The sequence below is a fragment of the Danio rerio genome, chromosome 18 (genome assembly GCF_052040795.2).
Source record: "Danio rerio strain M-AB ecotype USA chromosome 18, GRCz13ab, whole genome shotgun sequence".
NCBI lineage: Eukaryota > Metazoa > Chordata > Actinopteri > Cypriniformes > Danionidae > Danio > Danio rerio.
The window spans coordinates 49,769,195-49,786,540 of record NC_141038.1 but is presented as its reverse complement, the minus strand read 5'-3'; the positions used below and the strand labels follow the sequence as shown (position 1 = coordinate 49,786,540).

Genomic DNA, 17,346 nt, shown 5'->3' with positions numbered 1-17,346 from the left:
CTTTGCACTGGTGTTTGAATTTTGTATGTTTCACTTTACACGAACTTCACTGCTGAAACTGCCTGTGATTTGTCAATTTCTGTGCGTCGTTTACAGATAGTGAACTTTCCTTAAGAAAAATGCTTTAATGTTTAAGCGGGCCCAGTTGCATCTCCTGATTACCCTGCTCAGTGCTTCTGAACTGTTTGCATTCTTTAGGACTTTCTATTGTATCAATTATGACTGCATGAAATTATATAAAACGGTGCTTTTGGTAATGCGCACTGAGATACTTGATGCACGCTGAAATCTGCGCTCCATGGCGAATTAGGTTCTCTTTCATCTAATGCAGCTTGATTGGTTTAAAATTATTAAAACGGAATACTTTAATCAAGATTGTAAATGAGCCTGGCTTGCCAAAAGACGTTTTTAAAGCTCACGGTCGCATCATATGCTGCTTTCTCAGTTATGAAACACATCACAAAAAATGCGATTGTTGTTATCTGATGTGAGACCATGGGTGGGCCAAGCTTCTGATAGGGTGGGTATAAATGTCCCTAAAACTAACAGACTGACATTTTTTATTTTAATTTCATGGGACCTTTAAATTTTAAACATGCATATCTATTTCATCATCAACCTTTCAGCTCTAATGCTTGCCGTAGTCTTGACGAATGTGATATTTCTCTCATTTTCAATTCTGGCAGCTGTGAATCACACTTTGCGGCTATACATTTGCTTGTAGTTGTAGCTCTTTTGAGTGTTAAATGTTAAAAAATCTCACACATTTCACACAAGGTGCACAGGTAGTTCTCGATTGAGGCTGAAAGATATTCATGTTGTAGGTGAAAATAGGGCATCATCCCAGGACGACAAATCCATTTTGCTTTACTGGATATGAAAGCTTATTTCATTTATTATCTACACTGCAAAAATTATATTCTTACTTTGATTTTTTTGTCGTGTTTTTAGTCCAAATATCTAACAATTCTTAAATCAAGAAGAATTTTCTATAGACAATCAGAAAAAGACTGTCTTGTAAGAGAATAATATGCCAAAATGAAGTGAGTTTTCACTTCAAACAAGCAAAATAAACTTGCTTTTCCTTTTGAAATAAGATTATTCTGCTTATTTTAAGGGAAAACTCACTTAATTTTGACATAAAATTCATTTAAAATGAACAATATGTTTACTTGTCTAGAAAATGCTTCTTGATATAAGAATTTCTAGATATTTGGACAAGAAACAAGACTTAAAAACAAGGGAAAAAGACATTTTCTGCAGTGTAACCCTCATGGCCTTGAGGAAAGCCCAGCAGAATGGGTGGAAAAGTCAAAAATGTGTGAGTAATGTCACTATGGTTGACTAGTAATTTGACATTTTTCATTTTGACTGTTTTGACACTTTGCATGGTATTCTGCAGATATTTTAGGTGAAAATATTAGGTGCATCATGCCAAGATGACAAATCAGTTAAACTCAAGTGTTTGCTTTACTGGATAAGAAAGAATGCGTCATTTATTATCTACACTGCAAAAAAATGCTTTTCTTACTTTGATTTTATTTTTATTTTTTTGTCTTGTTTCTAGTCTAAATGTCTAAAAATTCTTAATTCACAAAGCATTTTTTATTCATTCATTCATTTTCCTGTCGGCTTAGTCCCTTTATTAATCCGGGGTTGCCACAGTGGAATGAACCGCCAACTTATCCAGCACGTTTTTACGCAGTGGATGTCCTTCCAGCCGCAACCCATCTCTGGGAAACATCCACACATACACATACACACACACACTACGGACAATTTAGCCTACTCAATTCACCTGTACCGCATGTCTTTGGACTGTGGGGGAAACCAGAGCGCCCGGAGGAAACTCACGCGAACACAGGGAGAACATGCAAACTCCACACAGAAACACCAACTGAGCCGAGGTTCAAACCAGCGACCCAGCGACCTTCTTGCTGTGAGGAAACAGCACTACCTACTGCGCCACTTCTTCACCCCGAAGCATTTTTTAGACAAGCATAAAAATACTGTTTAGTTTTAAGAAATAATGTCAAAATTAAGTGAGTTGGTAAATAATCTGCCAATGGGGTAAGAGAAAGAAACTCGTTTTTCCTTTTGAAATAAGATTATTTTGCCTATTAAGTTGGCAGGTTATTTTGCTTGTTTTAGGGAAAAACGCACTTAATTTTTGACATATTATTTCTATTATTTTTTTTTTTTAAAGACAGTATGTTTTGCTTGTCTAGAAGGCTGCATTTACACTGCATGGTTCAAGTGACTTAATTCCAATTCAGGCCTTGTTCATATGTGGAAGTTTATCCGATATGAATCGGATCTGTGCCTTCATGTCTGGAGTGTAAGCAGATAGATCAGATTTTCACCTGTCAATGCGAGTCACGCATCATTAAAAACCATAGCGAATGATATCAAGTCACCAACACATATCAGTGATTCAGCATCTACATTTAATAATGTTAAAGAGGTTTAAAATGTATTAATTAGACTATAAACCTTTCCCTGACGCTGGAGTGCAGTGAGTGCACTAGTCTGTGCTTATGAATGGCTGTATTTTATTTTCTGTCGTGTTTCGTCTGGTACAAAAAGCCAAATTGCTTATCACTGCAAATCTCGTCACGTATAGCGTGTTGTTAGGACACGGGGTTACAATGTAACCTGCTCGCCTAATGTTTACGTTTGTAATATTAGTATTATTTGCTAATTAATAAACTCATGTGGAACTCTGAATCTGCGTCTCATTTTGGAGTCTGCTACTGTCCACCAGAGGTCGCATTTCAGTCACTGACTGAATGATTTAAATACACTGTTTTCCACCAAGGCAACCTTGGGTACTGAAATATATCTGGTTAAACTGTCATTGAGCGGGTTAAATGACCAAAATAAATACAGACTTAACTCACATTTTCAAAGCAGAATATCTGACTTCAGCATTGTTTTTCGGATTAACAAGAATGTTCACTCAGCATGTTTCTTAAAAATCTGCAATTATATTATGGTATCTGTATGCTTTAGAAGGGTCAAAAACTTACACACAGCACCTTTAAGAATTTTTAGATATTTGGACTAAAAACAAACAAAAAAAGAAGGAAAGGTATTTTTTGCAGTGTAACCCATACGACCTTGAGGAAAGCGCAGCTAAATGGGTGAAAAAAGTCAAAAATAAAACACTTGTGCTTGAGTAATATCTCACTATGGTTTGACTAGTAGATTTATTTCCTTATTTTGACATTTTTCTATTTGGCTGTTAGACACTTTGCATGGTATATAACCCTCACCGAAACAGCTATGTAGATTCAGACAGATGCTGTGTCACATGCGTCAAGTCTCATGCTGTGTTAAATCACACCATGTCAAGTTAAATAGAGAAACACGTCTCGTCTGTGCTGTTTTTCACTCCGCTGCATTCTGTCCAGCTGTTTTTAACGCAAAAAATTCTCTCTGAAATTGGTTTAATTACACAGGGCTCCCTTAAAGCGACTAGTCATTCAGAAAACACACTAACTAATTGATTTTGTAAATAACAATGTGCAATACAGTCAATTTCTGGAGGCACTAGATGGAGTCTTTTAGTATAGATGCAGTAGCTCACATATATAGACTTCTTGAATCTTAGAAATTATGCTTTTAAAATATAGTGTAGAGTTTTTTGATTCTGAAATTCTCTATATTGCTCAGTAATTTGATTTAATTTACTGATATTACATTTCAATGATCTTATTGTGTTACTTTTTGTTCTTTGCAGAGATTGACAAAATACAAATCAATCTATACAGCAAAAAATATCTGTAAACTAGCAGTTTGTGAACCGTATTTAACACCTTATATAAAAGGCTTTTTTGGTGACGGCAGCTTAAAGATGCCTCTTACATGGAGAATGAAGTCACATGCATTGCTCAGGTGTGAGTCTTCACAGACGTCATCAGAGTGTAGAAATCTTGATGGTTCTGTGGGTCTCGTCTATCAAATCTGAGGTTTATTTTGAATTCTCTATTGGATTCAGCTCAGGTGATTGGCTGGGCCATTCTACAGCTTGAATTTCTTTCTTTGAAAGCATTTGAGTGTTTCCTTGGCTGTGTTTTTTATCATTGTCTTGCTGAAATGTCCACCCTGGTGGATCTTCATCATCCTCCTAATGTAGATGTTGGACTGAAGCAGCTCATATTCATTTACACTGATGAAGGGCAGAGGGTTGATGAAGAACTACTGAGATTTTAGCTGCTGTCTGGGCTTTCACTGCCTTTCTACACCTCCCTTTCTTCATTTATTTAATACTTTTTCCCTGTGCCATTTCATTTTATTACACTTAACTTAATTTGCACACTAATAAGATTTGTTTTCTTTGCATATTAGATTAGATTATATTCAACGTTATTGTCATTACACATACAAGTACAAGGCAACCAAATGTAGTTTCGGTCTAATCAGCAGTGCAATAGCAGCAAGTGCAGGAAACAGGTATAAGTTAGAAAGTGCAGTTATAGAAAAACTATGGTCATATTTACAGATGGATGTACTATGAACATTATATACAGGTCGTATTAGCTATGAACAGATATTTACAATGAATTAATATATTTACAGAATGCTATTAATAATCAGAAGTGTGCAGATAGATAAACATAATTACAAATGTTTAAGTACATATATGGATTTTTTTGGTTGTTACAAACATCTGGTGAAAATTTCAAGTCAACGGCACCTTTAGAAATGTGTTTTCGGAGAAAAATGGTGACGTGTTTAAAGCTTATTTTCCAACCCAAGCTCATTCTGAAAACATAGCCCTGCGGACATTTCTGGAGACCGCGTTTTACGTGGCCGGAGGTAAAGATGGCCGCATTCGGTTTTTCAAGCGACCGCTATGGGGCGGTGTGATGCCGCTCCTCTTCTTCGCGCTCGCCGGCTGTGACGGCTCACCTCTGTGTGGAGGGCTTTCCCAGCGCAACCAGTTTGTCCGCTTAGCTTGTAGTGTTACGTCGGCGGAGCAGAGGCCTGGAGGAGGAGGAGCCACCCACGGCGACGATCAGGTTCGAGTCTGGTGAAGAGCGGTTCCAGAAATCAGGTAAGATGAAAAAACGATATCCAAAAAATAAAAGCGAATGAGTTCATGATGGGGCGAGAATGCGGTGAAATCCGAAAACTCGGTCAAAATCGGACGAGGGCTATTGCTTTTCTTTTCTGGATGGCTTTTGTAAATCGTCGCTTGGGTTTAGGGAAGGAGGAGGAGGGTGGCTGGGTCGGTCGATTGGCCGGCCGCCCAGTCGATCGTTCAGTCATTCAGTCAGTCAGACAGACGGTCGATCGACAGCGGCCTCCGGCGGCTTTTCACACGCTCCCGAGAAGCGTTCGAGATGTGAAAAAGCGTGCACAGCAGCCTCTCGTGGATTCGTGAAAACAAAAACTGCACAAATACGTACCTCCCGGATTTTTCGGTCTCCAGAAACGTCCGCGGGCTAAGTTTCCACAATGAGCCTGGGTTGTTATTTTCTCCACTGTATGTTAATCTGCTCTGACGCAACCTACAATGTATGAAGCGCAATAGAAATAAGGATGAAATTCTGAAACTTTCAGAAAGTTTCATTTTTAGTGCAATGACCTCTTTTGTAAGATCAAGGGAAATTTTCTCAATTGGGATTGTGCACATAGACAAATTAGCTACCAGTTTGCCAAAAAAAAAAGTGAAAATTGCTGTGTTCACTCCACAGTCACCCTGACCAGACAACCAGCCGATTCTGCTATTAAAAATGGAAAGTGCATACATCCTGCAGGAGGGAAAAATGAATCAAATTCTCCTTCAATTATGATACAAACAAAAGAGCTAATTTGAGTCCGTTCAGGGAGAATATGGAGCTGTGATAGAAATGCTCTGGAGCTGAACATCGTGACTGCTCGCTGTATGATCTGGATAATGTTGTACTTCTGTCACCTCAGAGGATTGACGCGGCCGTTTCATCCTCACTTAATGTTCTGTACCCCCAGTAGTCAAATAATCTGAACAAGTTTAATTAAACAGTTCGTCTTATTTCCAACTCTCACTTTCTCCGTCTCATTATCTAGAAATGGCACGAAGGGAGACTTGGCTTCAATTTGTTCAAAGTTTGCTAACATGTTTTGGCACTTCTTCAGCGTTTGTTTTTCAGGATGAAGCTGAACGGTCAGATTATTAGAAGGAAATTTTTTAATTATTATATTATTTAAAGCTTTAAAGACTAACCTCTTGTGAGCAGCTAATTAATGGTAGTTTGTGTATTAAAGTAATGTGTTTGCATTATTTAATAACCCTTTTTAACAACTAAATTTGCACTGTAAAAAATGTAGGGTTACAAACTTGTCATTCATTCATTCCCATTCATTCAAGCTTAGTCCCTTTTTTCAAGGGTCGCCACAGAGGAATGAACCGCCAATATTTTTTACTTACTGGGAAACACTCATTCACCCTCAATCACAAACACACACTGCGGCCAATTCACCTATAGAGCATTGGACCGTGGGGTAAACTGGAGCTCCCGACGGAAATCAAAGCAAAGCACAGGGAGAACATGCAAACTCCACACAGAAACAACAACTGGCCCAGCCAGGAGTCAAACCAGTGACTTTCTTGCTGTGAGGCCCCCTTCATGTCATGTTAACGGATATTAATTAAGTTAACTTAGTTAATTTTTTACAATTTTAAGTGGATTGAACATAAAACTATTAAGTTATATATATATACAGTTGAAGTCAGAATTATTAGCCCCCCTGAATTATTAGCCCCCTAATATTTTTTTCCCCTAATTTCCGCTTAATGGAGAGACGATTTTCTTTTCAACACATTTCTAAATAGTTTTAATTACTCATCTCTAATAACTGATTTATTTGATCTTTTCCATGATGACAGTAAATAATATTGTACTAGATATTTTTCAAGACACTTCTATACAGCTTAAAGTGACACTAAAGACTTAACTAGGTTAATTAGGTTAACTAGGCAGGTTAGGGGGATTAGGCAAGTTATTGTATAGCGATGGTTTGTTCTGTAGACTATTTTTAAAAAATTGCTTAAAAGGGCTAATAATTTTGACCTTAAAATGGCTGTTAAAAAATTAACAACTGCTTTTATTCTAGCCAAAATAAAGAAATAAGACTTTCTCCAAAGAAAAAAATATTATCAGACATGATATGAATTTTTTTTGCACTGTTAAATATCATTTGGGAAATATTTAAAAAAGAAAGAAAAATTCAAAGGGGGGCTAATAATTATGACTTCAACTATATATATATATATATATATATATATATATATATATATATATATATATATATATATATATATATATATATACACACACACACACACACACACATACATGCATATATACATACATGCAGGCTCTTTGCTGAAGAAAGGTTCCTGACCACTGCACTAGGCTATTGGCACCGACGCTTTTTGTACTTTTAAGTTTGTTCGGTGTGTGATATTGCTGTTTGAGCAATCTGATGACGATGATGATGATTAATCATTGAAAGATCACATCATGCAATTGGGTTTCTAAACTTGCATATCGTTTCTAATTTCATGTTTATTTAAACCTGTGACTATCACAGCTGTACATTGAAATCTTTAGTCATCATGTGTGGTTATGAAAGCGCTTTACTCTCTAGTTTTTTCAAATATATGTTATTATTTTTGTGCAGTAAATGGTCACTTTTCACTGAAGTACAGTTGACAGAATTATTAGCCGTTCTGAATTATTAACCCTTCCCCCCTCCCCCATATATTTTCCCCATTTTCTGTTTAACAGAGAGATTTTTTTTCAACACATTTCTGAACACAATAGTTTAAATACCACATTTGCAATAACTGATTTGTTTTATCTTTGTCATGATGACAGCACATAATATTTGCTTAATATTACACAATATTCAGCTTAAAGTGGCCTTTAAAGGCTTAACTAGGTTAATTAGGCAGGTTAGGGTAATTAGACAAGTCAATGTATAACAGTTGTTTGTTCTGTAGACAATCGAAAGCAAAAATTGTTTAAGCGGTCTAATAATATTAATTTAATAATATTAATGTTTGATTCAAAAATTTAAAAACTGCTTTTATTCTAGCCGAAATAAAACAAATAAGACTTTTTTCAGAAGAAAAAATATTATAAGAAATACTGTGGAAAATTCCTTCCTCTGTTAAACATATTCTGGGAAATATTTAAAAAAGAAAAAACAAAATAGGAGGGCGAATAATGCTGACTTCAACTGAATAATGGACACATGCTAACATGTCTCTCTCTTTCTGTTTTTCACAGTAATTTCCAATCATCTGCCATGTTTGAGGGATCTGAGTCCGCGAACACACAGGAAGTCAAATCTGAGAGCACCCTTGGGTCCTCGCTCTCCGCCTGCAAGAAGGTGTGTGTGTGTGCACCATAGTCCTGTATTACAACCTGCATCACGTTCTCTGCAAGTGCACTACCATCCAGACCCACATAACAAGCCAGCATTAGGTTTCTGTCCGTGGCGTCGTGTTCACTCCTGTGCTCGAGCTCCTGCAAGAATCTCATGCTCCAATCACAGTGTGATTAAAATGAAGCCTTGCTGATTGGCCGACGGCTCCACCTGTATAGGGAACGGAAACTCTGGCTTTTTGCCATCAGCACTTTTTACTCTGTCGGCAGCTGGACTTTGCAGGCAGGTTACAGCAGCTGAAGCTCTGCCAGAATCACTGAGACGGAGAGAAGCAGAACAAGCAGCATGATTAGTTCAATATCTCCCTTGTCTTCTGGCTCTTTTACCTTTGTCTCGTTCTGCTGAGCGCTTTATTAGTGGATGGTTGTAAGTGCATGGCCCCTGTGGGCGCAGATGCAGAATCAGGGGAACAGGGAGTTACTATAGTGTGACACTGTATTAATCATTTCTGTCTCTCATGAGAGATGTGATGAGATTAAGGAGGATGGTCATTATTGATGGGAACAGCACAGGGGTCACCAACTTGATCTATGTTAGTAGGCTTTAAATATACAGTTGAAGTCAGAATTATTAGCCGCCATGTTCATTCTTCCCCCATTTTCTGTTTAAGCTAACGTAATAGTTTTAATAACTCATTTCTAATAGCTGATTTATATTATCTTTGTCATGATGACAGCGCATAATATTATATGTACTAGATATTTTTAAGGCAATATTATTCAGCTTAAAGAGACGTTTAAAGTCTTAACTAAGATAATAAGGTTAATTAAGCAAGTTAGGATAATTAAGCAAATCATTGCATATCATGGTTTGTTTTTCAGACAATCGAAAATAAATATAGCTTAAAATGGCTAATAATTTTGACCTAAAAATGTTTATTAAAATGTATATTGATTTTTGTCAGTTAGGACTTTCTCCAGCAGACATACTGTAAAAATTTCCTTTCTCTGTATATATATATATATATAGTTTGGTTTTGATTTCTTCTTTTTGATTGACAGTATTACAGTAGCGCATTAATATCCATTATTATTTATAAAAACAATTATTAAAAAATAAATAAAAAGTTTTATTGAAACTATATATTTTTATAATAATATTATTTTTTTATTATTGTTATTATTTTTTACATGCATTATTATTTATAAATAAAATATGTAATATAAAAATAACTGAAAAATGCCAGTCAAAATATAGTTTTTATGTTATTATTATTATTATTATTATTATTATTATTATTATTATTATTATTATTATTATTAATTTATCTTTAACATGCATCAGTATTTATAAATTATATGTGCAATATTAAAATAACTGAAAAATGCCAGTGAAACTTCTATTTTTATTTCTTATTTGAATTTATTTATTTATTTATTTTTACCATGCATTATTTATAAATAAAATATGTAATATAAAATAACTGAAAAATGCCAGTAAAATAATAATAATATTTTTTTTATTATTGTTGTTGTTGTTATTATTATTTATTTTTAACATGCATTATTAATTATAAATAAAATATGTAATAAAAACTGAAAAAATGCCAGCAATACCATTATTTTCATTTTATTTTTATTATTATTAATTGTAGTAGTATTAATATTATTTAATTGTTGTTGTTGGTGGTTTTGAATTTCTGCTTTTTATTGACAGGTCTGAGAACTATTACAGTTATGCATTAATATGCATTATCATTTATAAACAAAAATGTAATATAAAAGAAACTGAAAAATGTCAGTGAAACTAAAATTTTTATATTATTATTACTATTATGTATTTTTTATTAATATTATTATTGATGGTGTTGGTTTTTAATTTCCACTTTTTGACTGACAGGCCTGAGCATTAATACAGTAATTACAGTATTACTATTTATAAAAAGTAAAATAGTAATTAAAATATTTTATTTATATATATATATATATATATATATATATATATATATATATATATATATATATATATATATATATATATATATATATATATATTATTTGTATCTCATGCCAAATAATGTCTTAACTTCACAAATTATAAAGCAATGAATTTATTCAAAACTCATTCATTAATCTTTCAGGAGTGTCAGTCCTCTAAATAGTGAGAAATAGTTTCCTCTGATCTCTATCTTAAAAACTAGTGTTACTAATTCAAATAATAGATAATATAATTAAACATTTGACCACCCTATACTGGATTACACCATTGTAAATGCATAACCGCGTCAATCAATCTACGCCAATAGACATACAGTAGTAAGTGTTCCACACCTCTTGTAAAATAGGTGTTTGTTTCTACATAGCCTAAAAGTAAAGTATAGCTAGATGCATAGTTTGTATAGTTTGACCAATGTAACCTTAAAAAAAAGCTTATCATAGGATACTATAGGTCAGAATACACAAAATACCCCACAAAACACTGAAAATGTGTTTAATTAATAAAATAGATGTCATTTAAATAAATACATTTGATTAACTTTATTGCACAAAATAACATTACCGAAAAAGTTCAGTCGTCAATGTTTAATTTGCACCATGAGTATAACACCATAGTTGGTTTTTAATAAAATAGCTAATACAAAGACATTGATTCTTGATCTGAATGTTGTTGAATGTGTGCTTTTCACTACACTGAATGCTCATATTGCTACAGTAGTAACTAATTTAGCTTTATCACTGCTCGGCTTTCCATGCAGCTCTGATCTAAATAAAACTGCGTCTGTGCAGCTGCAATGAAGGATTACTGTCAGAGGTCATATCATTTGTCAAGCTGATGTGATTAACTTCAGCATCTAGAAATCAAACCACTTAGTAAAATAAATAGCAGGTAATCCTGAGCTGATCTCAAACATCGTCAGTATTGACCTCATTAAGCCTGAGCTTGCATTTCACATGATCAGGAAGCGTCGAGCGGTATTTGTGACAGGAATGTGCTAACAGGTCGATCTTTTTGTTTACCCTTTATTGATAACAGAGCTGTGTAGTTGTTAGCATATACAATGGATTGAATTTAATAACATCAAGGCAGTGTTTCCCAACCCTGTCCCTGCAGGCACACCAGCATATTTTAGATGTCTCCCTTATTAACTGGTCTCTTCTAATGTTCTGATGAGTTGACTCAGGTGTGTTTGAGTAGGAGGAGGTTGAAAATGTGTACTGTCGGTGTGTCTTTAGGAACAGGGTTGGAAAACACTGGTTTAGAGCAGTGTTTCCCAATCCTGTTTCTGGAGGCACACCAACAGTACACATTTAATTTCTCTCTTATCAAACTCATTAACTTCAAGTTTTAGAGTCTCTTCTGATGTTCTGATGAGTTGATTCAGGTGTGTTTGATTAGGAAGAGATGGAAAATGTGTACTGATGGTGTCTTTAGGAACAGGGTTGGGAAACACTGCATTAAAGGGATAGTTGATGCAAAAATGGAAGGTCACTCATTCCCCAATGGTTCCAGTTTCTTCTGTTGAATATATTTCAACAGTAGATATTTTGAAGAATGTTTGAAACTGGTTGCCATTGACAACCATAGTAGGAACACAAACATTATGGTAATCATAGAATACTAGTTTCCAGCCTTTTTCCAAGTATATTACTTTGTGTTTGGCAGAAAAAAAGGAACTTGTTGAGTAAATGTAAATAAAAAATTTGGGGTGAACTATCCCTTTAATGTACCTAAAGGAACACTCCACTTTTAAAAAGGCTCAGTATAGCACTCCCATAGAGTTAAATATTCATTCATTTTCATGTCGGCTTAGTCCCTTTATTAATCTGGGGTCGCCACAGCAGAATGAACCGCCAACTTATCCAGCAAGTTTTTACGCAGCGGATGCCCTTCCAGCCGCAACCCATCTCTGGGAAACATCCACACACACACACTACGGACAATTTAGCTTACCCAATTCACCTGTACCGCATGTCTTTGGACTGTGGGGGAAACCGGAGCACCCAGAGGAAACCCATGCAAAGGCAGGGAGAACATGCAAACTCCACACAGAAACGCCAACTGAGTCGAGGTTCGAACCAGCGATCTTCTTGCTGTGAGGCAACAGCACTACCTACTGCGCCACTGCCTCGTCTAGAGTTGAGTGTTATAATCAGAGTTGAGTGTTGAGTTGAGTTGAACAGTTGATTTTTATCAATTTCTGATTCTATTCTGTTTATCATTGAATTAGATTAGACCAGTGGTTCTCAAACTGTGGTACGTTTACCACTAGTGGTACGTGGGCTTCCTTCTAGTGGTACACGGAGGAATGAAAAATGTCATGTACATGCTACATATAATTCAAAATTTATTAAAATGATGTATATAATATGTCATATATTATATATAGGCTATATTTCTGAGGTAATCTGCCAGGTTTTTTAACTGTGCAGAGTTGTAGCTGCTTTACTGGGCCAACTACGCTACTGTATTTCAATGCTGCTCATTTTGGTGGTACTTGGAGAGACAATTTTTTTCTAAGGTGGTACTTGATGAAAAAAGTTTGAGAACCACTGGATTAGACCATTAGCATCTCACTCAAAAAAAAAATGACCAAAGAGTTTTGTTAATTTTCCTATTTAAAGCTTGACTTTTCTGTGGTTACATCATGTAATAAGACCAGCAGATAATGAAAAGTTGCTATGGCTATGGTATAGGAGTATGGTATTGGCTATGGTATTGGAGTATAGGAACTATAGTCTTGTAATAGTCAAAGAAATTTGCTGCCATACCATGGCTGCAGCAGGTGCAAATGATATAATATTATATGATGATTTGATATTATGGAGCATGTGAAAATACTCCACACTGACAAGAATATTATTCATTGCATTTACTAAATTGTTTAAGTTAAGTAGTTGCAAATTATTTATTTGGGCTGAAATTAAACAAACAAATTAAGTTGAACATTAATTCAATTCAATTCAGCTTTATTTGTATAGCGCTTTTACAATGTAGATTGTGTCAAAGCAGCTTCACATTAATGGTCATAGTAACTGGATCAAGGTAGTTCAGTTTTTTGTGTTTAAGTTCAGTTCAGTTCAGTGTGGTTTAAAATCATTACTGAGAGTCCAAACACTGAAGAGCTAATTCATCGATGCGTAGCTCTACCGATCCTGAACCATGCAAGCCAGTGGTGACACCGGAGAGGGAAAAAAAACTTCACCGATAGGAGAGTGAAGAAAAAAAACCTTGAGAGAAACCAGACTCAGTTCAGCACGACTATTTTAGTTTCATCCCATAATTCATCCCATATAAATTGTTTGCAGCCACTTAAAACTTAAAAAATTGTCAATTCAACAATTTTTTTTTTTTTCAGTGCAGCTTGGTGACTTCCAACATAACCACATTGCACAGGGAGTGTGTGCAAGTTGCTCTGATTAACATAATTGTGCCTATTATACTGTAGTTTCTATCTATATTCGCCTAGGATACAGCAACTTTTTATTTGTCATCAGTCTTAGTACATGAGAGTAACTATAGACAGTCTACTTTATTATAGGACAGTTACCAAAACTGTGGTCATTTTTTGAGAGAGATGCTAATGGTCTAATCCAATTCGATGATCTATGCTAAGCTAAGCTAATAGTGCTTCCACCAGACCCGGAGATTGGCTGAATGAATTCAAAAATGGTGAAAATGTACTGTTTAATTCTACTCTACTGTTAATTTTACTACTCCCCTAGAGTTAAACATTCGAGTTTGACCATTTGTGAATCTAATACATTGATCTTTCGCTTAGCTTAGCATAGATAATTGAATCAGATTAGACCATTAGCATCTCACTCAAAAAAATAACCAGAGTTTTAATCATTTTCCTATTTAAAGCTTGACTCTTCTGTGATTACTCTCATGTACTAAAACTGATGGCAAATGAAAAGTTGCTGTATTGGTCTTTGGTATCCACTCACTATATAAATGACAGCCTGAATAAATGCAAACTCATCTCTTATGCTTGTTCCTTATGAGCTAATGATTTTCCATCTGCCGAAGGTTACCGTTTCCACCGGTATATTAGCTCAGTGTGTAGTTTAACCATGTTGAACCGTGACGTAACTGTCCCAGCGACCCTGTCATATGGTGCACTCTGCCAAGAAAACAGTTGGTACAGATGGCACACACAGCAAGGGCAGAGAAAATACACACATGTGCTCACACATACAAACACCCACAAACTCTCATTAAACAGAGTAAACACACATACACACACACACAATGATATGTGTTTATTGCTTGAATACACACTGAGTAATCAATGCTTACAGAGGCACACTGATAATGAATCAAACTGAAGGTTACACGCTAACAGAGAGGGTTTATGTTTGTTTTAGGGTTGTCTAACCTACCGGTGGTTGTGTTAATTTAATTAGAGGTTTTTATTTTTAGCATCTGTTCCTACTGCTGTTTGTGCTTGAATGCAATAAGCGTAAGTAAAACGCATGACCTGCACGTATACAATCAAGTTATGCAATATTGCATGTTCAGCTCGGTTCACTGAAGGGCCATACGTGCTCTCAACTCTTCATTAATAATCTATAATAGTCCATTACTGACTGGGTTACTTGCTTGTGAAGTTGGGTTGTGAGTCATCTGACACAACATTGACAAGTGTTGACTGTTTTGTTTTGTTTTTAGATTAATTTTTAAATTATAGCAAAATTAACTTATTTGTTATTCAAATTTATTAATTAAATTTTATTATTTTGTTTTATTATATTTATTTTGTTTTGTTTTATTAGATTTTATTATGTTGTTTTAAATTTTATTTAGTTTTATTTAGTATTGTTTTTTAGTTTTTTATATTTTATTTTATTATTTTATGTGATTATTTTATTTTTTTGTTTTATTTTATTTTGTTTTATTTTATTATTTATTTATTTATTTATTATTTTTAATTATATTTTATTTCATCATTTTATTTTATTTTTTTATAATTTTTATTGTTTTATTTTATTATTTAATTTAATTTAACTTTTTGTTTTATTTCATTTCATTATTTTATTTTATTATTTAATAATTTTTATTTTATTTTATTTTATTATATTTTACTTGATTATATTTTTTTATGTTTTATTTTATTTTATTATTTTATATTGTTATTTTATTTTAATTTTTTTTCATTATTTTTTGTTTTATTTTATTTTGTTTTATTTTATTTTATTTTATTATTTCATTTTATTTTTATTGTTTTTTTATTATTATTTTATTATATTTTTATTGCATTTTATTATTTTTTATTATTATATTTTATTATATTACATTTTATTATATTTCATATTATTTTTTATTTATTTTTTTGTTTTATTTTATTCTATAGTTTTTTTTCCTTTTATTTTATTATTTAGTTTAGTTTTATTTTATTTTGTTATTTTTTTATTTTTTTTTGTTATTTTATTGTATTTTATTTTTATTTTTTTATTCATTCGTTTATTCTTTTTTCGGCTTAGTTCCTTTATTAATCTGGAGTTCCCACAACAGAATGAACCTCCATGTTTTATTTTATTTTTCATTATTTTTTATTTTATTTTATTTTAATTTATTTTATCCATTTCATTTTATTTTTTTGCCACATGATTTCTTGACCTCAACGTTTGCTGTTCTCCAGATATCCTGCCTCAGTCTGACTAAAGCGTGTGTTTGACTTCTCAGGTTTTGTGCAGTAACAGTGTTCTGGATTCGTCTGAGTACTGGCTGAAGAATGATAAGACGCTCTGCAGAATTGGATTTCTGGAGGACCAGCATGACAGCGGCTGCCCGACAGTGAGTCTCTTTCACATCTCACACACTCCAGAAGTGCTGAAATCATCCACACATGTGTCTATACATTGTGCTGAGCTCCCACTGATAAATGTGCTGTTGATTGCGGTAATCATGTTGGCTGTGGCTGAATAATATACAGTTGAAATCATAATAATTTTTTATTTTTTATTTTTAAATATTTCCCAAAATGGCGTTTAACAGAGCAAGGAATTTTTCACAGTATTTCATATAATATTTTTTTCTTCTGGAGAAAGTCTTATTTGTTTTATTTCAGCTAGAATTAAAGCTTTAATTTAAGTTTTTATTTTTATTTTTTTACATTTTAAGGTCAAAATTATTAGCCCCCTAAGCGATATTTGTTTTCAATTGTCTACAGAACAAATCTTCATTATACAAAGATAAAATAAATCAGTTATTAGAAATTAGATATTAAAACTATTATTTTTAGAAATGTGTTGAAAAAATATGCTCTGCGTTAAACAGAAATTGGGGACTATAATATACAGGGGGACTAATAATTCTGACTTCTCCTGTATATTGTGTTGAGCCTCCTCTGATAAATGTGCTGGTGATTGCGGTGATGATGTGGTACGATGTTGGCTGTGGCTGAATATTATATGCAGCATGAGAATGGATCTGCGCTTGGATGACAGCTGCACTAACTGCAGGACTGGATAATTACAGTCTAATGACAGATTTTATACTTCGCTTTACTTTAATGGCAAGTTTCTTGTCTCATGTAAATGATGGCTCGGCAGCGATCTTACTATGCATAACATTATGCCGTGATCCCGCCGGGGTTTCAGCTCCTTCAGGATGAATTATCTTGAATTGTCTTTCTGATTATCTGCGTGGTGATCATGTTATGGAAATTTTACACCAGGATTTTCCATTATTTTGAGATCTTGGCTCAAATTTTAGAGCTCTTTTTTATAATTCAGTGAACAGAAATTATCATTTTGGTATGCAAACACATTTCTAAACACAATAGTTTTAATAATTAAATCCTAATAACTGATTTCTTTTATCTTTGCCATGATGACAGTACATAATATTTGACTAGATTTTTAAAATATACTAGTATTCAATGCCAAGTTATTTGTAACCCCCAATATACTCTGAGGTGGTCATAAATATAGAAATCTTGCATGCAACGGCACACACACA

General features: G+C 33.8%; 1 protein-coding gene and 1 long non-coding RNA gene across 8 annotated transcripts in view; one reads left to right on the top strand and one right to left on the bottom strand.

Moving 5' to 3' along the window:
• The window catches only part of LOC147839827 (uncharacterized), a 153,762-nt gene that overhangs the window by 66,325 nt on the left and 70,091 nt on the right, over positions 1–17,346 (bottom strand). The window lies entirely within an intron of this gene.
• The window catches only part of sphkap (SPHK1 interactor, AKAP domain containing), a 202,478-nt gene that overhangs the window by 127,881 nt on the left and 57,251 nt on the right, over positions 1–17,346 (top strand). For 6 of the 7 annotated variants that reach the window (XM_087291358.1, XM_087291355.1, XM_087291360.1 and 3 more), the window contains 2 exons: positions 8,283–8,385; positions 16,069–16,179. In XM_087291358.1, the coding sequence (XP_087147484.1) occupies positions 8,283–8,385; positions 16,069–16,179 (214 nt within the window). Of the gene's footprint in view, positions 1–4,871; positions 4,973–8,282; positions 8,386–16,068; positions 16,180–17,346 lie in introns of those variants that run through there. The other variant, NM_001083045.1, reaches the window with a different exon arrangement.